Source organism: Spea bombifrons, chromosome 5 (assembly GCF_027358695.1).
Source record: "Spea bombifrons isolate aSpeBom1 chromosome 5, aSpeBom1.2.pri, whole genome shotgun sequence".
Classification (NCBI taxonomy): Eukaryota; Metazoa; Chordata; class Amphibia; order Anura; family Pelobatidae; genus Spea; species Spea bombifrons.
This window is the reverse complement of record NC_071091.1, coordinates 44,512,987-44,537,880: the sequence shown is the minus strand read 5'-3', so window position 1 is coordinate 44,537,880 and position 24,894 is coordinate 44,512,987. Positions and strand designations below refer to the sequence as shown.

The 24,894-nt window shown below is 45.2% G+C and overlaps 1 protein-coding gene across 1 annotated transcript in view; it reads right to left on the bottom strand.

The window, feature by feature from the left end:
- The window catches only part of PKD1L1 (polycystin 1 like 1, transient receptor potential channel interacting), an 83,558-nt gene extending 61,132 nt beyond the window's left edge, over positions 1–22,426 (bottom strand). Inside the window, exons 1-3 of the mRNA XM_053467814.1 lie at positions 22,408–22,426; positions 21,143–21,205; positions 20,884–21,060 (exon numbers count right to left, since the gene is read on the bottom strand). Coding sequence (XP_053323789.1) covers positions 20,884–21,060; positions 21,143–21,205; positions 22,408–22,426 — 259 coding nt within the window. The remainder of the gene's footprint in view (positions 1–20,883; positions 21,061–21,142; positions 21,206–22,407) is intronic.
- Positions 22,427–24,894: the final 2,468 nt, after the last annotated feature.

Here is a 24,894-nt window from a genome sequence, read left to right as displayed (position 1 = left end):
GCACATGCAACTGAATGAGATAAAAAAAAAACCTTGTATTTGCAGGTATACATAAATAATGTATGGAAACATAGCATTGCAGGTATAAACCAACAGAAACACACAAACCCAGCATTGCAGGTATATATCAACTGGAAATCACATGTACACTCAGCACTGAAGGTTTAGATCAAATAATCAACACATTGAAACAGCACTCCAGGTATTGATCAACTGAATAAGACATGCAAATCCTATATTTGCAGGTAAACATAAATAATGTATGGAAATATAGCCGATACAGATGAACAGAATGACACAAAACCCAGCTTTGCAGATATAAATCAATTGGAAATTACATATAAACTCTGCATTAAAGGTATAGATAAAACCCCCTAAATTACAGGCATAGATCACTGGTCACACACCCCCAAAGCCAGCCCTGGTGTCCACACTGCCCACATAGAACCTGACCAGCACCCAAATTACACATTGTGTCAACAGCTGAACGTACGCTATGTTTGTCCCATACACACCTCTCCCTCCTAATCTATCCTATCTACCCCCTCTCCCTCCCAATCTATCCTATCTACCCCCTCTCCCTCCCTATCTACCACATCTGCCTCCCAATCTATCCTATGTACCCCCCTCTCCCTCCCAATCTATCCTATGTACCCCCCCTCTCCCTCCCAATCTATCCTATCTACCCCCTCTCCCTCCCTATCTACCACATCTGCCTCCCAATCTATCCTATCTACCCCCTCTCCCTTCCAATCAATCCTATCTATCCCCCTCTCCCTCCCAATCTATCCCTATAACCCCTCTCCCTCCCAATCTATCCCATCTACCCCCCTCTCCCTCCCTATCTACCACATCTGCCTCCCTATCAGCCACATCTGCCTCCCAATCTATCCTATGTACCCCCCTCTCCCTCCCAATCTATCCTATGTACCCCCCTCTCCCTCCCAATCTATCCCATCTACCCCCCTCTCCCTCCCAATCTATCCCATCTACCCCCCTCTCCCTCCCAATCTATCTCATCTACCCCCCTCTCCCTCCCAATCTATCTCATCTACCCCCCTCTCCCTCCCAATCTATCTCATCTACCCCCCTCTCCCTCCCAATCTATCCCACCTACCCCCTCACCCTCCCAATCTATCCCATCTCCCTCCCTATCTACCCCCTCTCCCTCCCAATCTATCCCATCTACCCCCATCTCCCTCCCTATCTATCTCATCTACCCCCCCTCTCCCTCCCAATCTATCCTATCTACCCCCCCTCTCCCTCCCAATCTATCCTATCTACCCCCTCTCCCTCCCAATCTATCCTATCTACCCCCTCTCCCTCCCAATCTATCCTATCTATCCCCCTCTCCCTCCCAATCTATCCTTTCTCCCCTCCCAATCTATCCTTTCTCCCTCCCAATCTATCCCTATCTACCTCTTCTGACTCTCTAACCCCCTCCTAACTTTTTACCCCCCTCCTCCCTTTGAAGTTCACTTACCTTGGGCTTGTCAAGCGGTGAGATCGCGAGGTCTCTGTATCCCTGGTTCTGCCGGCTTCACTACTGGGCGCCGGATATGACGACATATACCGGCGCTCAGCTTGAAATGGCACTGCGAACAAGGCAGAGGCCTCGCGGTCGCGGAGAAGAGTGAGAGGCGCCGAACAGTTGCTGAGAACTTATTCCTCAGCAACCGCTCGGCGCCTCTCACTCTCTCCTCCGGGTCTATTAAAAAAAAAAAGACGGCGTTTCAATTGGGGGGGCACAGCATGATGTAGGGGGGGCCATGGCCCCCTCTGGCCCCCCACTGCCGACGCCACTGGGGGAGAGGGTGAGTAGATTTATGACAGTAAATGAATGAGTATATGAGTGTGTGTGTGTGATTTTTTTTGATGTGTTAACCATTTTTATTAAAAGTAAGTAACACACCAAAATTGGACAAAAAATGCAAATATATATATATATATATATATATATATATATACACACACACACACACACACACACACACACACATATACTCACAAGGTCCATTGCACACCATTCCAAGTTTCCCAAGCCTGGTGCTAGTAACCAGCAGTTTCCATATAAAGCACTTACAAAAGATGGTCAGCACCCCAGGTCTTGAGAAACACTGTGTTTGGGTTCTTGTAGCTTTTATTATTATGTCAGTAAAATAAGAAGGTGAATAGCGAGAGGCCATTGCAATAAAGAGATAAAAGCGTAAATTGTACGTTTTTTATTACATTATTTTAAATAAAAAAATTGCATTTTTTATCCGATTAATCGAAAAAATAATCGGCCAACTAATCGATTATTAAAATAATCGTTAGTTGCAGCCCTACTGCACTTTTACCTATTGTGTAATACACCCTAAATCCCTCTAGACTGTAAGCTCGTTTGAGTAGGGCCCTCCTCACCTGTTGTCTCTGTTAGTCATTTTGTTATGTTACATACTACTTATTATGTCTTGTCTACCCATTGTACAGCGCTACGCTATATAAAACAATAAATATATATAATTGTTAACAGCAATCACACTACTATCATGCACAGGCAACCAGTACATGCTAGAACCTGGGCATGATAGGAGTGTGATTTCAGTAACATTATTACTTATATGATTGTTAGAAGCAATTACACTCCTATCATGCAAAATGCTGTTAGAAATCATATATATATATATATATATATATATATATATATATATAAAGCACTTTCAAAAGATGGTCAGCACTCCTGGTCTTTAAATTAACAATTTCTCTTTATTCAAACAAAGTCGATGTTTCAGTCATTACTGACTTTCCTCATGTCCTGAGGAAAGTCAGTAATGACTGAAACGTCGACTTTGAATAAAGAGAAATTGTTAATTTAAAGACCAGGAGTGCTGACCATCTTTTGAAAGTGCTTTATATATATATATATATATATATGATTTCTAACAGCATTTTGCATGATAGGAGTGTAATTGCTTCTAACAATCATATAAGTAATAATGTTACTGAACTCACACTCCTATCATGCCCAGGTTCTAGCATGTACTGGTTGCCTGTGCATGATAGTAGTGTGATTGCTGTTAACAATTATATATATTTATTGTTTTATATAGCGTAGCGCTGTACAATGGGTAGACAAGACATAATAAGTAGTATGTAACATAACAAAATGACTAACAGAGACAACAGGTGAGGAGGGCCCTACTCAAACGAGCTTACAGTCTAGAGGGATTTAAGGTGTATTACACAATAGGTAAAAGTGCAGTAGGGCTGCAACTAACGATTATTTTAATAATCGATTAGTTGGCCGATTATTTTTTCGATTAATCGGATAAAAAATGCAATTTTTTTATTTAAAATAATGTAATAAAAAACGTACAATTTACGCTTTTATCTCTTTATTGCAATGGCCTCTCGCTATTCACCTTCTTATTTTACTGACATAATAATAAAAGCTACAAGAACCCAAACACAGTGTTTCTCAAACTAGGTTTTAATACAAAGTTATTAGTAAATATTAATTCATATGTTAACTATTTTTCATATTTAATAAAAACTGAGAAAATAGCCTTGTTTATATTTTCTTTTATTTACCAAACTGCCCCCAGTTATGCACATCTGACCCCCAGCTTGCCACTCTGCCCCATAAATGCCTTATACCTCTTATATGCCAGAGATTCCACTGTGCCCCCGATATGCCTAATACTCCTTATATGCCAGTGATATCCAACTGAGTCCCTGATATACCTTTTACCCCCAGATATGTCTTATGCCCCCCTGATATGCCTTATAACTTCCAATATGCCACTCGCCCCCATTTATGCCTTATACCTCCCTATATGCCACTGTGCACCCTGATATGCCACTCCGCTCCCCATAAATGCCCTGCACCACCCTGAAATTCTCCCTGATTCACCACTCTGCCTCCCCCAGATATGCCACTCTGAAATTAATTATACCCCCCCATACACCACTCTACCTCCCCTATACACCATAACAGATATGCCATTCTGCCTCCCTGAAATTCGTTATACCCCCATACACCACTATAACTCACCCATACACCACTCTGCCTCCTCCCCCTCCCATACACCACTCTGCCTCCTCCCCCCTCCCATACACCACTCTGCCTCCTCCCCCCTCCCATACACCACTCTGCCTCCTCCCCCTCCCATACTCCACTCTGCCTCCTCCCCCCTCCCATACTCGACTCTGCCTCCTCCCCCTCCCATACACCACTCTGCCTCCTCCCCTCTCCCATACTCCACTCTGCCTCCTCCCCCTCCCATACACCACTCTGCCTCCTCCCCCTCCCATACTCCACTCTGCCTCCTCCCCCCCTCCCATACGCCACTCTGCCTCCTCCCCCTCCCATATACCACTTTGCCTCCTCCCCCCTCCTATACACCACTCTGGCTCCTCCCCTTCCATACACCACTCTGGCTCCTCCCCCCTCCCATACTCCACTCTGGCCCCTCCCATACTCCACTCTGGCTCCTCCCCCCTCCCATACTCCACTCTGCCTCCTCCCCCTCACATACACCACTTTGCCTCCTCCCCTCCTATACACCACTCTGGCCCCTCCCCCTTCCATACACCACTCTGGCTTCTCCCCCCTCCCATACTCCACTACCGCCCCTCCCCCTCCCATACTCCACTCTGGCTCCTCCCCCCTCCCATACTCCACTCTGCCTCCTCCCCCCTCCCATACTCCACTATGCCTCCTGTCAGCAACCGAGGTTCACAAGAGACAAGGGAGCCGGGTAGAGAGGCAGAGTGGCGTATGGGAGGGGGAAGAGCCAGAGTGGTGTATGGGAGGGTGGCTCCCACACACCCCTCTGACTCCTCCCCCCTTCCACACACCACTCTGCCTCTCTACCCGGCTCCCTGGTATTTTGTGAACCTCCATTGCTGACAGGCACTTACACTGCAGCTTCATAGAAGCCTCAGCGTAAGTGAAGGGCAGTAACAGAGGCTGTCTGTGCGATGCAGACCCCCACCAGCTGACAGAGAGGATGATCCTCTGCAGGAGACCTCGATTCTCTGTCAGCCGGTGGGGGTCTGCACGATGCGCACAGACAGCCTCCGTTACTGCCCTTCACTTACGCTGAGGCTTCTATGAAGCTGCAGTGAAAGTGCCTGTCAGCAACGGAGGTTCACAAAATACCAGGGAGTCGGGAGAGAGAGGCAGAGCAGTGTATGGGAGGGGGGAGGAGTCAGAGGGGTGTATGGGAGGGGGGAGAGAGACGGAAGTGAGAGACCAGTCGACAGTGAGGGGAATCCAGGTCCCCTGCAGCGTTGCGGGGGATCTGGATTCTAGTGTTATAATCCGATCTCTGTTTGAGGTCGGATTATATAAGGATAAAATCGAAAATCGATGTGTGTGTGTGTATATATATATATACCGTATTTGCTCGATTATAAGACGACCCCGATTATAAGACGACCCCCCAAAATCTGAATATTAATTTAGGAAAAAAGAAAAAGCCTGATTATAAGACGACCCATAGGAAAAAAGTTTTACTAGTAAATAAATAATAATTCATGTAAACTGTTTGTTTTTAATTTCCTTTTATTTACCAACCTGCCCTCCAGTTATGCACATCTGCCCCCAGGCATGCCTTATACCCTCCTATATGCCACTCTGTCCCATGATATGCCTTTTAACCCCCTATATGCCACTCTGGCATATAGGGGGTTAAAAGGCATATCATGGGACAGAGTGGCATATAGGGGGACACTTACATACTCAGACACTACCCACCCAGACACTTACCTACCCACCCAGACACTTACCTACCCACTGAGACACTTACACTTACCTACCCATCCAGACACTTACCTACCCACTGAGACACTTACACTTCCCTACCCACCCAGACACTTACCTACTCACTGAGACACTTACACTTCCCTACCCACCCAGACACTTACCTACCCACCCAGACACTTACACTTACCTACCCACCCAGACACTTACCTACCCACCCAGACACTTACACTTACCTACCCACCCAGACACTTACACTTACCTACCCACCCAGACACTTAACTACCCACTCAGGCACTTCACTCACCGTGATGCCTCAGCAGGCGCTTGCTGCAGCTCCCGCGGGATTACAGCATGACGCTGTTTGACCCCGCTAGGCCCCGCCTCCTCCAGAAAATTGAAGAGGTCTGTGCAGGGACAGCGCAGTACCGCCGGGTTCCGGTCTTCTGGAGGAATCTCCCCAACCGGCTCTGCTTCCCCACAGTGGGCGGGCTATCCCGGGAAGGTATGCGCTTATGCAACCTCGGCTGCTGCCGGCACTTTCGCCAGCGCTCGGTGATAGACGCCGGCAGCAGCTGAGGTTACCATACAGGAGGATCCAGGTCCCCTGCAGCGATGCGGGGGATCTGGATCTTAGTCTGATAGTCAGACCTCATTTGAGGTCTGATTAGAAGACGACCCCGATTACAAGACGAGGGTTATTTTTCAGAGCATTTGCTCTGAAAAAAACCTCGTCTTATAATCGAGCAAATACGGTATATATATATATATATATATATATATATATATATACCTGGATGTCTGCACGTTTCTTGAAACTTAACCTCTCCAAAATGTTAATGGTGCTATCATCTCCCCGTCTACTCATGCATGCTCCAAAATAAAGAAGTAGAGGCTCAGCACTCAATTGATAAGGTGAGTTTATTTCACACAGGCAACGTTTCGACGCACAGGTCTTTCTCAAGCCTTAGAAACATTAGTGCACACATTCAAGTATTTATGCAACAGCAAAACAACAAAGAGGAGACTTCTTTAAATCTAGAAAATAGGAATAAAGCAAGTTCATTTAAGCCCAGAAGTAAATTTGACCCATCTCTGTCACAAGCAACCATCAAAACCTTTTTGAATACGGTAAAAACGGAGGTAACCGAGAAGTTACACCAACAGAAAAAAATCAACATATAATGTGACTAGAAGGGAACAGAAGCCATTGGAAAATCTCAGTAAAGATACGTCGGTAGCAATTCGTCTGGCTGATAAAGGGGGAGGTATTGTTATACAAGATTACCACAGAAATCAGAACACAATTAGCTGACACATCTACATATAGGAAAATCCCAGGGGATCCAACAAATACTGTGAGATGAAAATTGGAGGAAATTTTGAATTTGGGACTTCAAATGAACTATATAATCACAGATGAACATGACTACCTATTAGCAGTACATCCAAGAATTGCGGTACTGTACACGCTCCCAAAGATCCACAAGAATCCGGAACATCCACCAGGGCGACCAATTGTGTCGGCAATTGGCGGGATTCTAGAACCAGTTGCCAAATGGTTGGACTTTCAATTTAAAAGATCAGTAAAAGTAATTCCCACCATTATAAAGGATACTGGCACTTTGATTAAACAATTGAAGGAAATGCAAGGGAGCATGTCAGAAATGGTATTGTTATCTATGGATGTCAAATACCTCTACACGATAATACCCCATGAGGAAGGTGTGGAGCCAAATATTTTCATTAAATTGACGATATTCTAATTATGTGGCAACAGTGAAAGAAGCTCAGAATTTTGTTAACCATATACCGTATTGGCTCGAAATATAGGCCGCACTTTTTCCCCCCACTTTAAGTCGGGCAGGCAGCGGGGTTAGGATACAGATCCCCCGCAGCGGTGCAGGGGACCTGCATCCTACTCCCTGATACGCTCAGACAGCCTCCCCTGCCAGCACTTCCCACGGGGGGGTTGCCGGCACGGGAGGTTGTCTAAGCGTATCGGGGAGTAGGATGCAGGTCCCCTGCACCGCTGCGGGGGATCTGTATCCTAACCCCGCACGATGCGTTTTACCTCTGCCCCCCCCAACCGAAATCTGCCGTGGGAAGTGCTGGCAGGGGAGTCTGCTCCGGTAAGTCGGGGGGGGGGGCAGAGGAGGACAGTGGTAGCATATCTTGGGGAGGGAGGACAGTGGTAGCATATCTCGGGGAGGGAGGACAGTGGTAGCATATCTCGGGGAGGGAGGACAGTGGCAGCATATCTCGGGGAGGGAGGACAGTGGCAGCATGTTTTTTTGGTGCTTTTTTAAAGAAAAAAACGTTTTCTTTAAAAAAGCACCAAACTTTTAGGGTGCGGCCTATATACGGGGGCGGCCTATATCCAAGCCAATACGGTAAATTTGTTGTCAACACCAATCAAGGTCACAACACAAATTGATGAGAGGATAATACAGTATCTGGACCTTGAAATATATATTGAGAATGATAGACTCATTTATACTCTATACACTAAACCGACAGACAGGAACACCATTTTACATGCAAAAAGTGCTCACCCCAAGCATCTTATACAATCGTTGACATATTCACAATTCACGCACAGACTCAGTTGGTACAAATGCAACAAAAATTTGCAGCAAGAGGATATACACAAGTCCAAATTTCTGCGGCCCATGGAGACCAAATCAAAGGCGTCCAGATTAATATGTACAACTACATACAATCAAGATAGCAAGGCCTTGGTAGATAGTATAAACAAAAATTGGAATATAACAGATAGCACCTAGCCTAAAGTGTTTCAACAGAGACCGATTATGTGTTTTAAACGAAATAAAAACCTACGTGATCTCCTGGTGAAAATAGACCCAGTTGAGAGTTATTCAAGTACCAACAGACAATATGGCAATGAGGGCAGTGTTAGATGCCTTGGCTGTGTAACCTGTAGCCACATGACTCCAGGAAAATCTTTCGCCCTTCCACACACTGGTAAAGTGTTTCAGATACCACATTGGATTACATGCAAAAGTGAATTTGTTATCTACAAGATACAATGTCCCTGTGGCCTGGCATATAAAGGGAAAACCGAATGTACGTTGGGCGAAAGAATCAGAGGCCATTGATCAAGTATACGAGTGGCTTACAGAGATGGTGATTCGGATAAGCCGGTGGCAAAACATTTCCTTGACAACCAACATCCATTGTCATCATTGCGGTTTATAGGTATTGACCACATGCTGGAATCTAGAAGAGGGGGAGATGGGGTGAGGATGTTGCTTCAACGAGAAACTTTTTGGATTTTCCATTTAAAGACAATGTCCCCAGGGGGCTTAAATGAAAAATTCTCATCATTTGTCTAGTAACATGCAGTATTGATGTATGTTATAGACCCTCATAAAAGGGTTGATGTGTTGATGGTTTTAGACATAGCCTTACTTACGGTGAAGACTGTGGCATCCATATGTCCATATGTTTGTTTTGGATAGGATACGTGATAGGTTGCAATACATAAGCATGATTTTTTTCGCTTTCATCATATTTATCGTGTAGACTAATACTGTGATATGTACAAATAAACATCTTTGATATATATCAAAGATATATTTGATATATATATACACACTATTAGATAATTATAATAATTTAGAATAATATTCAAACATGTATATAAACATCATGGGTCTAGTGAAATAGCATTGTTATTACCGTATTTGCTCGATTATAAGACAAGGTTTTTTCCAGAGCAAATGTCTTATAATCGGGGTCGTCTTATAATCAGACCTCAACTAGATCTGACTAAGATCCAGATCCCCCGAAGAGATGCAGGGGACCTGGATCCTCCAGTCTCTCCCCCCCCACCAACTTACCGGTACTTCTGAGTGCCTGGTGCTTAGTCCAGGCAGTCTGTAGCTCTCTACTCGATTCTCGTAGAGCTCTACACGCTGCCAGGACTAAGCACCGGGCAGCGTGTAGAGCTCTACGCGATTCGCGTACACAACTTCCGCTGCAGTCGGGAAGAGGTGCGTTTAGCAGTGTGGGTTGTCTGCGTCCATCGCGCAGACCTTCCCCGGCTGTCAGAGATCAGAGTTCCCCGTGATCTCTGACAGCCGGGGAAGGTCTGCGCGATGGACGCAGACAACCCCCGCTGCCAACCGCACCTCCTCCCGGCTGCTGCGGAAGTTGTCTACACGAAGCGCATAGAGCTCTACACGCTGCCCGGACTACGCGCCGGGGACGCTCTGGTAAGTTTGGAGGGGGGGAGTGTTAAATGGGGGGCAAAAGACATTTCTGGAGGCAGAGTGCTCTGTGAAATGCCTTTTAACCCCCTTAATGCCACTCTGCCTCCAGAAATGCCTTTTAACCCTCTATACGCCACTCTGCCCCATAATATGCCTTTTAACCCCCTAAATGCCAGAGTGGCATTCTGGAGGCAGAGAGGTACATGGGGGTCAAAAGGCATATCATGGGGCACAGTGGCATTTAGAGGGTTAAAAGGCATATCATGGGGCACAGTGGCATATAGGGGGTATAAGGCATTTCTGGGGAAGAGTGGCAAGCCAGGGGGCAGATGTGCATAACTGGGGGGGCAGGTTGAAAAGAAAAGTAAATAAAAGCAAAATATTTTTCTCAATCATAAGTTTTCTATAAAAAAAATTGTTCACATGGTTTACATGAATTAACATTTACTGGTAAAACTTTTTTCCGATAGGGTCGTCTTTTATTCAGGCTTTTTCTTTTTTTCATAAATTAATATTCAGATTTTGGGGGTCGTCTTATAATCAGGGTCGTTTTAAAATCAGCAAATTGAAAATATGGTAATAAAAAATTAATATATATTCCTGTTCTGCCCAGCAGGGTTTGAGAAACTTTACAGTTCACCTTTTTGCCACCTTAGACTTCTTTAGTAAATTATAGCTCCATCTAGCGGTGTTAAGTTGTATTACACCTTGTTTTCTAGTTAAAGAATAATGCATTGTGGGTGATTGCAAGGCATTCTGGGAGGGAGGAGCCTCCATTTTACAGTCTTCAGTCACCAGGACTCATCATCAGAGCTGTCTCTGTATGTCTCCTTCCAAAACTCCACCATCTGTGTAATAGCATATCTGGTGAGACATTTACTTCTGTTTCAGGGACATTATAGTATTCAGAGCTGTTCAGTTATTTGTATTATTACTCAGGAAAGTTAACTGTTAGACTGTTAGCTAGTCATGTCATTCTATGTATAGGCAGCCATTTTGCCATGTACTTAACTGTTATGTAATGTCATTATACATGCATTTCATGTGCCTTGTACTTATACATGTTATTTGTATCCTTATAGTTTTACCACATCACATCACATGTACGTGCTCACGCTTATGCACTACAATCCTGTTTTGCCATATATACTCAACAACCTGTTCACCAATAAACAAGTTAAACTACAAAGAACAGTCCTCTTATTTGGAAGACAGGAATGGTTTATACTGAATGTCAGACTGCACACTGTGTGAACGTGTAAGAAGACAGAACAGTAAAACAGATTGCTAGTCACCAGCGATAGTGGATCTGACTGTACGGAGCCGCCATCAGCAACGCAGTCCTATGTACAAGATTGCAGCGGCGGCCATACAGTCACAAGAAGCGAGAGTGCAGCCCCCAGCAAGCGTGACACGATCCAAACCACGTTGAAGTCCGTTCCTAGTCCTACCTAGACTGAGTCTGCACAGAGACATTAAGCAGCCAGCAAACAGGCACACCATGTCCACTAGCAAGGCATCAACATACGGGACAAGGTCACGAGCAAGCCGCTCTAGCAAGTCATCAATAAAAGAAATGGCTGCTCTCGCCCGTGCAGAAGCTGAGGCTGCAAAAGTAAGGTCTTCCTTTGCTGCACAAGAGACGCAACTAAAGAAAGAGACAGCGTGTCTGCAGGCGTCACTGAAAAAACTCGCAGTGGAGAAAGAAGCGGCAGCCGCAATAGCCAAAGCAGAGTTCCTAGAAGCCATGGAGTTCGCTGAATCTGAGAAACACAGCCAAGTACTCGGGCCAGACCTAGATCAACAAGATCCAGCACAGCGCGTCTCAGAATATGTCCATCAGCATCCCAAGACAGATGACAACTATGATCCAGTACATCAACCAGTTTATACAGAGTGCCAAAGATCCTACCGTGAACCATAGTACCTCGAGCAGGACGATATGCGACAAAGAGATGCTGACCACAACTACCGCCCTACAGAACAAAAGCTACATCCTTCGCTTCGACTTCAAGGGACACCCTTCGCGTCAGAACGGTATTATACAGACTTCCCTAAGCCAGAAATCTCTAAAAGGTATGGTGATACACCACACACTCAGCATAACAACAGCACACCGGGTAGTATTGACGCTAACCGGGCTGCCATGGACTTCGCTAAGTTCTTTGCTAAACGGGAGCTGGTTACCAAGGGACTTGTAAAGTTCACAGATCGCCCCGAGAACTACAGGGCATGGCGAGCCTCCTTCCAGAACGCCATAAGGGACTTAGATCTTTCCTGTAGTGAGGAGTTAGATCTCTTGGTAAAATGGCTTGGAAATGAGTCTGCTGAACACGCCAGAAGAATCAGAGACATTAACATAAACTATCCAAGCAAAGGCCTAAAGATGGTGTGGGAAAGACTTGATGAGTGTTATGGGTCAATAGAAGCTATAGAAAATGCTTTATATAAGAGAGTTGATCATTTTCCCAGAATAGTGGGTAAGGGTTACCAAAAGCTCAGGGAACTCAGTGACTTACTAATAGAGGTACAGGTTGCTCAAGCAGAAGGAGATCTGCCAGGGCTAGCATTCCTGGACACCGCCCGAGGCGTTAATCCGATTGTTCTAAAACTCCCTTATAACCTACAGGAGAAATGGATCACGCATGGTTCTCATTATAAACAGGTTCATAATGTACCATTTCCCCCCTTCAGGGTGTTTGTAGACTTTGTTGCTCAACAAGCAAGGATCAGAAATGATCCCAGTTTTGACTTTACATTGTCATGTCCTACTACCCCTGGTGTCAAATCTCATAAAACACCAGTGGCAGTCCACAAAACTAATGTTGCCTCCACAGGTTCTCCTTACAGGTCGTTTAAATCCTCTCAAGGGAACAAACTCGAAGATCTTACCAGACAATGCCCCCTGCACAAGAAACCACATTCTCTACTAAAATGCAGAGCCTTCAGAGAGAAGTCCTTAGAGGACCGCAAAGAATTCCTCAAAGAAAACAACATCTGCTTCAGATGCTGCAGTACAACATCGCACTACGCCAGGAACTGTAAGGTCAGTGTGACATGCACAGAATGCGGTAGCACAGAACACAACACGGCTTTACACCCTGGACCACCCTCTCAAACATCATCCCAAGGAGAGGGGCATGACAGAAAGCAGATAGACACTGACATAGACACCCCAGCAGTCACTTCTCAGTGTACAGAGATCTGTAAAGGACTTGCAGGAGGGAAGTCCTGCTCAAAAATCTGCCTTGTCAGAGTTTATCCGGTCGGTCACCGAGATACGGCGATCAAGGTATATGCAATCTTAGATGATCAAAGCAATAGGTCTTTAGCTAAATCCACCTTCTTCGACACCTTCAACATCGTAGGGCCCGGTTCTCCCTACTCCTTAAAGACATGTGCAGGTACCGTTGAGACGGCGGGGAGGAAAGCAACTGGGTACAGGGTAGAGTCCATAGATGGTCATACCTGCTTGTCCCTGCCAACCATACTGGAGTGCAATCACATTCCTGACAACCGGTCTGAGATACCTACACCAGAGGTGGCAGCATACCACCCCCACCTGAGGCGTATAGCTCACTTGATACCGGAACTGGACCCAGAAGCCCCAATAGTCTTACTCCTTGGAAGAGACATATTACGAGTTCACAAGGCTAGAGGACAGATTAACGGCCCCCAAAATGCTCCATATGCCCAGAGACTTGACCTAGGATGGGTCATCATAGGAGACGTCTGCCTAGGAGGAGCGCACAAGCCGACCTCAGTCAACAGTATGCTCACCAACACACTTGAAAATGGATGTCCTTCTCTATTCCAGCCATGTCAGAGTAGGTTCCTGATAAAAGAATTGCCACACAGCGCACCCGTGCCTTCTCCTTTCGTGGATCCCTCCTGTGAAGACCACGCCTGCGATGGTGAGCAAGATCACTTAGGGTGCACAGTCTTCCACAGGACAAGAGAAGACAACAGGGTCGCAATGTCCATAGAAGACAGGCTGTTCTTGGATATCATGGATCAAGGAATAGTAAAAGACAAGTCAAAAAGCTGGGTCGCGCCTTTACTGTTTAAAACCCAAGACTACTCAAGTGATCTAAAAGACTTGGATCTTAGCACAGACTCCCTTCTGATGCAGCAAAGCCTTGGTTTGCTCTGGGATTTAAAGGCAGACACATTCACCTTCCAAATCAGCAAGGAAGAAAAAGCCTTCACACGCAGAGGAGTCCTGTCTACCATAAACATCTTATATGATCCTCTGAGATTCGTAACGCCTGTTACCATTCAAGGTAAAATGTTGTTAAGAGACTTCACCACAGAGACGGCTGATTGGGATGATCCGCTTCCCATGGAGAAAAAAGACCTGTGGACAGGATGGAGGACATCTCTCAAAGCTTTGTCCAGCCTTCGTGTGGCACGACCGTATGCTTCCGTGCCATCAACTGAAGTCAAGATGCAAAGACTTTATATCTTCTGCGACACTTCAGTCAAGGCGATTGCAGCCGTAGCATACTTGAAGACCATAGATGTCAAAGAACAATGCCATGTGGGTTTTGTTATGAGCCGGACTAAACTGGCGCCACTCCGCGAGCACACGATACCCAGACTGGAACTCTGCGCTGCCGTGCTTGCAGTGGAGTTGGTCAAACTTATAACAACAGGAATGAACCTGGAAATTGGGGAAGTCGAGTTTTACACGGACAGTAAGGTAGTCCTAGGATATATTTGCAACGAAACAAGACGCTTTTATGTCAGCAATCGGGTGCTAAGGATCAGGAGATCCACTTGTCCTAAACAGTGGCACTATGTGTCCACACACCATAATCCTGTGGACCATGCGACTAGATCTGTAGCAACAAGTCACCTTAAAGACACAACATGGTTTATGGGTCCTGCATTCCTGTACTGTTCAACGTCTTGCAACATTGAACCTGACTCGTTTGGATTGGTAGACTCAGATGCCGACGAAGAAATCCGACCTGAAGTATCTGTTCTATGTACGGTGACTTCGGATCACCAACTCAAATCTCATCGTTTCGTCAGGTTCTCCACCTGGATGTCGCTTGTTCGTGCTATAACCTGTCTAGTTCATATGGCTCAATCTTATAAATCAACATTACCTGAGAGCCAGAAGCCCTGCAAAGGTTGGCACCACTGCAAACATGCCTTTACCACTCCTAATTTGGAAAAGTCCAAGAACATAATAATTTGCACTATACAACGTGAATGTTATGCTGAAGAAATAGACTGCCTCACGCAGAAGACCAGCAGTCCGAGTGCTCCTCTTGGAGAATTCAAAGATAAAGACCTCTACAGACGACAATTGAGGCAGGTGCAAAGTCTTTCTAATGCCTTCTGGGACAGGTGGAGGAAGCAGTATATCTCTACCCTACAGTCGAGAAGGAAGTGGCAAACTAACAAGCCGAACATCAGACATGGGGATGTCATGCTCATGAAAGACAGCCAGTCACACCGGAATGAGTGGCCACTGGGTCTCATCACCAACACATTCCCAAGCAAGGATGGGAACGTACGCAAGGCTGAGGTCAAAGTATGCAGGCTTGGCGAGTGCAAGCTATTCCTCAGGCCAGTAGCGGAACTTGTTTTATTGTTTTCACCTTGAGATACCTAGTAGTGGCGTCGGTTGACGCCAGACGGGGAGTGTTCTGCCCAGCAGGGTTTGAGAAACTTTACAGTTCACCTTTTTGCCACCTTAGACTTCTTTAGTAAATTATAGCTCCATCTAGCGGTGTTAAGTTGTATTACACCTTGTTTTCTAGTTAAAGAATAATGCATTGTGGGTGATTGCAAGGCATTCTGGGAGGGAGGAGCCTCCATTTTACAGTCTTCAGTCACCAGGACTCATCATCAGAGCTGTCTCTGTATGTCTCCTTCCAAAACTCCACCATCTGTGTAATAGCATATCTGGTGAGACATTTACTTCTGTTTCAGGGACATTATAGTATTCAGAGCTGTTCAGTTATTTGTATTATTACTCAGGAAAGTTAACTGTTAGACTGTTAGCTAGTCATGTCATTCTATGTATAGGCAGCCATTTTGCCATGTACTTAACTGTTATGTAATGTCATTATACATGCATTGTACTTATACATGTTATTTGTATCCTTATAGTTTTACCACATCACATCACATGTACGTGCTCACGCTTATGCACTACAATCCTGTTTTGCCATATATACTCAACAACCTGTTCACCAATAAACAAGTTAAACTACAAAGAACAGTCCTCTTATTTGGAAGACAGGAATGGTTTATACTGAATGTCAGACTGCACACTGTGTGAACGTGTAAGAAGACAGAACAATTCCAATTGAAATTAATTGAGATTAATTAATTTAATATAATAATATAACAAGCAGCAGATCTAGGGATGCTTATTTTTAACATACAGTTTTAGGTAGATTTTTTTTTGGTGATTATTATTTAGGTGCAAATAAAGTTATTTTAATATTATACAATATTGCATAAGGTCAGTTTCTGATCATCTGATACACGGATGTATACATGTATATTGAAATTTGAAAAATTTCCAAATTTCAGTTGAGGGGGGCCAGCCCATATGTATTCCCATCCCCAGCACACAAAAAAGGATTGTGAATACTGCCTCCGGCGTGATAGATCTAACGAAAAAAACAGTTGATCTAACCTGATCTAACGAATATCTACCAAAATCCATAAAAAAAAATCCAAATTTCAGTTGAGGGGGCCAGCCCATATGTATACCCATCCCCCACACACAAAATAGGATTGTGAATACCGCCTCCTGCGTGATAGATCTAACAAAAAAAACAGTTGATCTTACTGAATCTAACCAATATCTACCAAAATCCATAAAAAACAATTCAAAATTTCAGTTGAGGGGGGGCCAGCCCATGTGTATACCCACCTGCGGCACACAAAATAGGATTGTGAATACCGCCTCCTGCGTGATAGATCTAACGGAAAAAACAGTTGATCTAACCGGATCTAACGAATATCTACCAAAATCCATTAAAAAAAAAAATCCAAATTTCAGTTGAGGGGGGGCCAACTCGTATGTATACCCATCCCCCGCACACAAAATAGGATTGTGAATAACGTCTCCTGCGTGATAGATCTAACAAAAAAAAACAGTTGATCTAACTGGATCTAACGAATATCTACTAAAATCCATAAAAAAAAAAACAAATTTCAGTTGAGGGGGGCCAGTCCATATGTATACCCATCCCCCGCACACAAAATAGGATTGTGAATACCGCCTTGTAAATATTGCATATTTTAGAGTAGATCTAACAAAAAAACAGTTGATCAAACCTGATCTAACAAAGATCTAACAAGTGCAATGATCTTTTGTAAAAATTCTTAATATGGGGGGGCTGACCCGGGGGAGGTCACACACACATATATATATATATATATATATATATATATATATACACACACATACATATACACACACACATATATATTTATATATATATATATATATATATATATATATATACACACTAGGGCTGCAACAACTAATCGATAAAATCGATAATAATCGATAATGAAAATCGTTGCCAACGAATTTCATTATCGATAAGATGAATCGATTTTTATCGATTATAAAATGAGGGTTTTTTCAGAGCAAACGCTCTGAAAAACACCCCTCATTATATAATCCGTTTAGTCTGACTCGCAGCAGCTCCTACTTACCAGTCCCTCCCTGTAATCACTGTGACAACTGGCCCCGCCCCTTCCTTCTCCCAGAAGGCCAGAACCACATGGCTGTGACACTCATCTAACTGTAAGTATAAAATTAATATTTGGGCTGCTGAAAGTTAGGGGAGGTAGGGGTTAATTTAGGGGCAGTTATGGTTAATGGGGTGTTAAGGGGCAGTTATGGTTAATGGGGTGTTTAGGGGCAGCTATGGTTAATGGGGTGTTTAGGGTTAATTTAGGGCCAGCTATGGTTAATGGGGTGTTTAGGGTAAATTTAGGGGCAGCTATGGTTAATGGGGTGTTTAGGGTTAATATAGGAGCAGCTGTGGTTAATGGGGTGTTTGGGGTTAATTTGAGGCAGTTGTGGTTAATGGGGTGTTTAGGGTTAATTTAGGGTAGTTGTGTTTGATGGGGTATTTAGAGTTAATTTAGGGGTAGTTATGGTTAATAGGGTGTTTAGGGTTAATTTAATGAGGACTGAGGGTTAATTTAATTTAATAAAGTTAACTTAAGGCGCAGTTAGAGGTAAAGGGGGGCAGACTAAGGGGAATCTAAATCCTGGGGGCAGTGAAGATTAACCCAGTACTTATTTATAAAAGTATGGTGTCAGTGTGATGCGAAGGGGTCTGTGACTCTATGAGGGGACTATGAGGTATCTGGGGGTATAAGGCATATCTGGGGAGGATGGAGTGACATATCTGGGGGTATAAGGCATATACGGTATATAAGGCATATGTGGGGAGGGCAGTGTGGCATGTCTGGGAGGCAGTGTGGCATGTCTGGGGAGGATGCATATGTGGGGGTAGAGTGGCGTGGCATATGTGGGGGGTAGAGTGGCGTGGCATATGTGGGAGGCAGCGTGGCATATGTGGGAGGCAGCGTGGCATATGTGGGAAGCAGCGTGGCATATGTGGGAAGCAGCGTGGCATATGTGGGAAGCAGCGTGGCATATGTGGGAGGCAGCGTGGAGTGGAATATGTGGGAGGCAGCGTGGAGTGGTATATGTGGGAGGCAACGTGGAGTGGTATATGTGGGAGGGAGCGTGGAGTGGTATATGTGGGAGGCAGCGTGGAGTGGAATATGTGGAAGGCAGCGTGGAGTAGTATATGTGGGAGGCAGCGTGGAGTGGTATATGTGGGAGGCAGCGTGGAGTAGCATATGTGGGAGGCGGCGTGGAGTGGCATATGTGGGAGGCAGCGTGGCATATGTGGGAGGCAGCGTGGCATATGTGGGAGGCAGCGTGGAGTGGAATATGTGGGAGGCAGCGTGGAGTGGAATATGTGGGAGGCAGCGTGGAGTGGAATATGTGGGAGGCAGCGTGGAGTGGTATATGTGGGAGGCAGCGTGGAGTGGTATATGTGGGAGGCAGCGTGGAGTGGTATATGTGGGAGGCACCGTGGAGTGGAATATGTGGAAGGCAGCGTGGAGTGGTATATGTGGGAGGCAGCGTGGAGTGGTATATGTGGGAGGCAGCGTGGAGTAGCATATGTGGGAGGCAGCGTGGCATGTCTGGGAGGCAGCGTGGCATGTCTGGGAGGCAGCGTGGCATGTCTGGGCTCAAATGTGCATAAATTGGGGGGGTTGGTTGGGAAATAAAGACAAGAAATGCATTTTATCAAAGTTTTTTTTTTATTCTGCTGTTTGTATGTAACATAATTTGTTTATTAAATTATTTTAAATGAAAAATGTACATTCTTTTTTTATCCGATTAATCGATAAATCGAAAAAATAATCGGCCAACTAATCGATTATGAAAATAATCGTTAGTTGCAGCCCTACTTTTTTCTCATCGTTTTTATTAAATATGAAAAATAGTTAACATATGAATTACCGTAGTGTCCCGAATATAGGCCGCACTTTTTTTCTCCCACTTTAAGTCTTTAAAGTGGGGGTGCGACCTATATTTGCGGTCTAGCGCTCGACGCCCGGGACATGCAGTTCCGGGCGCCGGGCAGGCAGCAGGGTTAGGATACAGATCCCCCGCAGCGGTGCAGGGGACCTGCATCCTACTCTCTGATACGCTCAGACAGCCTCCCCTGCCAGCACTTCCCACAGGGGGAGTGCCGGCACGGGAGATTGTCTAAGTACATCGTGCAGACGTGCCGGCAGCGGAGGTTGTTTACGCGCATCGCTGCAGCCGGTGAACTCCGCACGATGCGTTATACCTCTGCCCCCAAAACTTACCAGAGCAGACTATCGGGTGTCTTGCGGGGCAGGCGGGGGACATCTACGCAATACTCGTATACAACTTCCGGACGTTGTATACGCGTGTTGCGTAGATGTCCCCCGCCGGCCCCGCAAGACACCTGGGAGTCTGCTCTGGTAAGTTGGGAGGGGGGGACAGAGTGGCAGTATATCTTGTGGGGGAGCAGTGGCAGCATATCTCGGGGGGTGGGCAGTGGCAGCATATCTCGGGGGGAGGACAGTGGCAGCATATCTCGGGGGGGGAGACAGAGTGGCAGCATATCTCGGGGGTGGGGGGGGGACAGAGTGGCAGTATATCTTGTGGGGGAGCAGTGGCAGTATATCTCGGGGGGTGGGCAGTGGCAGCATATCTCGGGGGGAGGACAGTGGCAGCATATCTCAGGGGGGAGACAGAGTGGCAGCATATCTCGGGGGTGGGGGGGACAGAGTGGCAGCATATCTATTACAAAACGTTTTCTTTAAAAAAGCACCAAACTTTTAGGGTGCGGCCTATATCCGAGCCAATACGGTAATATTTACTGATAACTTTGTATTAACCCCTTAAGGACAATGGGCGGTTCCTAAACCCATTGAAAACAATGCATTTTGAGCCCGTCATTAAGGGGTTAAAACCTAGTTTGAGAACCCTGTGTTTGGGTTCTTTTAGCTTTTATTATTATGTCAGTAAAATAAGAAGTTGAATAGAGAAATGTCATTGTCATAAAGAGATGAAAGTGTAAATTGTAAGTTTTTTTATTACATTATTTTAAATTAAAAAAATTGCATTTTTTTATCCGATTAATCCAAAAAATAATCGGCCAACTAATCAATTATTAAAATAATAGTTGCAACCCTATAATATATATATATATGCTACTTCATGGGGGGAGGGAAAATATCCTAAAAAAATTATTTCTTAAAATCTCCCTTCACTCTACATAAAATATTATATTTGTATGAAGATTTAGATATGTTTAACATTAGATTCAAAATGTTGTAAAACACATTACATACCAGATGTAGTATAGTTTAGAAATGCATTTTTACTAATCCACAGTTGTGGCCAGTCTATCATCAATGTCAGGGAAGGTGAACTGAGAACGTTTGGTGAATCAACAAGGTTGTCTCCTATTTCAGAATTTGGCACAGTGTCTTCATTTGGAAGTGCTATTTGCAAATCATGAAAGTCTCCTTGAAAACAAAATAAAAATAAATTTTATTTGACCTCTTTCCCATGTTAAACTAAACAACTGTATTGGAAATTTTACCATACCTTCTAATCTCCCCCCTGAGCCTCCTTTGCCTTCTTGGATGCTATTGTAATGAGGTTCAAAATCTGTAAAAATGTGAGATATTACATTTTTGTAAAAATAACAAGTCAGCAATACAAATATGTATAATGCAACAAAGATTCATTTTTAGGTTACATTTAAGGTCTCTTTTCAGACAGCGATCAACATCACACTGCCTCGCACAATGTATTGGCATGGAAATGATTCATCTGGTAAGTAAACAATATATTGTAGATTATAAACATCTGGGCTGTAGTTTGGAGTAGCCTTATTAGTCCAGTGTATAAGAATGCAAAAAACAGAATGTTGCAGAATCTTGTAATACCTTTTTTATTGGACTAAGAGTATTTAAAATAATAGATAAGCTTTCGGGAGTGTAGAAAGCACCTTTAAATCCCGGGATATATAACTTTCACCCGTCTGGCTTTCCTTTAACTACTACAGATTCCTCGTCGTATGAAACTCCACTTACACCAGTGGCTTAAAACAATGGGTTTATTAACATAACAAATACATATATATGAGTATATAGAGAAACGTCTAAAATACAAGGCTCTATGACTCTAACTACACTATGCTAATGACTCTATGTGTGCATGTAAGGATTGGGGGGGTGCCCGTCACCTTGATGTTATCCTTCCTTCTTTCTTTCTGGTTCTCTCTCTGTGTTGCTCACACAACACCTTTATAGCCACCATGCCCAAACAGTCCCAGCCAATCATCTTCTTAGTTTGTGTCCACTCATCCTTAGGAAGGCACAATCTTGTACCTGCACCAGCTGCCTGTAGAGACCGCTCATGTCCATGAAGTTAGATTGCCCCCTCAGTGAAATTGATGGTCCTCAGGGCAAATTCAGGGTGGGTCTCTGGAATGTTGATATTGTCTCCTTTTGTTGTAGGACAAACACATGCTTGTCTCCAGCCCAGATACTATCTCCTGCAGTCCTTTTGTTGTAGGAGATTGTAGATTGTATCTCCTGTTTATTGTCCCCACCTGGTAGAGAGATAGCTCTTTGATGTATTGTGAGTTCCTGGACATTTGGGTTTCGCCACTAGTGTAATTCCTTGAAACTGGTTTACTCAAGAGGAATCCCATTGTGTTGGGAGCCAGCTGTTGTCCATGGAGATTAATAGTTGACTTATATTTATTACAGGGAGTCCTCCCTTTATCAAGTCAAAAGCATTTCAACATCTGGGCCATATTTACGGTAACCTGGGCATCGCAGATCTGAAAAAGTATAACGTACTCAAAATCCTCAGGATCATCTAACCGCTGGCAACCCCCAAGATGCATCAATCCAAGAAGCTCATTCGTGCTTACAAAAGAGAGAAAAAAACGCAACACCACCTGTACTTTACACAAAAATACTTTTCAGAGTGTGTCACAGAGCCAGGCTAACAGGCTATTATTTTCAAGTTAAGTTTAGCCGGGTCACGGAGCGCTTTTGTGTCCAGTTCGTAATATTTTATAATGTGTTTTATTTTATAACCGGCCCAGAGACTGAATGCGGTTGCAGCTCCAGCCTTCAAGGGAACAATCCTGTAATCTGGCTGGGGCTCTTAATCAGCCAGCACAGCCCTGTCTGCATAGATGGCACCCGCACTACAGGGGGGATAACACAGGTGGGGGAAACCCAATGTATCCCTTAAACCTGATACATTTCCTGTTTATTGATGGGATTTGTGATGGGATGTGGTTGATGGGATTGTGGGCTGGGTTTTGTGCTCATTGAATTAAGGATCTATATAAGTTTGGTGTGTAATAAAAGCAGCTCTTTTGTTACTACGAATGGTGGTCTGACAGGAGCTATCCATATGAGGGACTAACTGGTGATTCCTCAGCCCTCAAACAGGGGTACCCTGTCCTCCCATCCGAAGGGCAGTAGTTGGGAGAGTGGACCCACCGCATGAGACGGGCATCTGAAGGCTGGATTCGAGGGCACCATGCCGGTAACCGTCGAGGAGGCGACCCAACTCATCCTCCTGGAACAATTCTACAAGTACGCGCCACCAGCTGTGACCGAATGGGTAAGAGACAGAAAACTCCTCAGTAGATGACTCTGTGGTTCTGGGGGATGAATATCTTGACTCACGGCGCACTTCTCATGTAGATATTAACAGAAGAGCCCAACCTGTACCTTCCCAGATCTGCCCTGTCTATCTGTCCTGGAACCCACCAATGAAGGTCACATCGACATACCCAGCTTGTCTAGCGCTCTATAATGCAGCCCAGGGGGCACGCCCGCCCTACCGTGGTCCTAGTCAAGGGACCCGAGGATTGCCACCCCGGCTACAGCAACTGGAGGGCAGGACCTGCTTCCGATGGGGGCAGGTAGGACACCTACAAACTGCCTGTCCTAATGCTACCCGACCCACTGGAACCATCCCGGGGCAGACTGCTCCACCAACGGCGTATTGTCTGGGCAATGAGGAGGACTTTGGTGTACTACATGAGGTAGACCCGGTCTGGGCTGCTGCAGGAGATAACCAAGCTCACCACCGACAATAGGTCTGGGTCAACGGCCAGTATGCTCAAGGACTCCGTGACAGTGGAGCTACCATTACGCTGGTAAAACCCAGCCTTGTCCCCTCGTCGGCTTATCTACCTAAAGCCATAGCAGTCAGAGGATGTGTCCATAGGATACTCACAGCCCGGTTACAACTTGAGAGGGACAGGCATGTGATCGAAATCATATGGAGCCAGGGGTTGATGTACCGTCTCGCAGAGGGCCAGAAAGAGACTAAGGTGCCCAAACGGCAACTGGTTGTACCCCAGAAATATCGTGCTACGCTAGTACAAGTATACTCCTGGCTGGCCACCTTGGCAGAGACCGCACGATCACCCACCTGACCTGCAAATTCTTCTGGCCAGGTCTTACCTCAGATGTGGAGCGCTACCTGCATACCTGTGATGCTTGTCAGCAAGCCGGGAAGCGCGGAGACAATCCCAAAGCCCCGCTACACCCCCTGCCTATCATTTCTGAGCCCTTCAGTAGGGTAGCGGTAGACATCGTAGATCCCCTACCACGACCAAGTACCTCTGGGAAAAGATACTGTGACATGGCCAGGCTAGCTGGCTCAATGTTGGTGTGAAGTTGTCATGGAGCACTTTTGTGTCCAGTTCGTGATACCATGACCAGGTAATATTTTATATTGTGTTTTATTGTATAATCGACCCCAGAGACTGAATGCAGCTGCAGCTCCAGCCTTCAAAGGAACAATAAGGTAACCTGGCCGGGGTTACCTTATATCAGCCATCACAACCCTGTTTGCCCAGATGGCACCCGCACTGCAGGGGGGATAACACAGGTGGGGGAAAACCACTGTATTCCTTAATCCCCTCACCTGATACATTGCCTGTATACTGATGGGATTTGTGATGGGATGTGGGTGATGGGATTGGGGGTTAAATTCAGTGCACCTTAAATTGAGATTATACCGTATTTGCTTGTGTGACGCAACCCTCCATCACTGGGACCACTGGAGAAGCCTGACTGCCAGCCTCCTCCCTATTGACTATGGGCCCTGGGTTTGTAAAGGCTTCTGTGGCTACCCCCAGCAGTATTATATCATGACTGGTTGAGGGGATTATCTCCGGCAGACAGCCAGGATCTGCAACCAGGGAGTGACTGCTATTGTTTTAATTTAATATCAGACCCCTCCACCCCATGGTGCATTATTAAATTGTATAAATCAGTCCCCACCCCATTGTATTGTTAATCCCGTTACTGCCC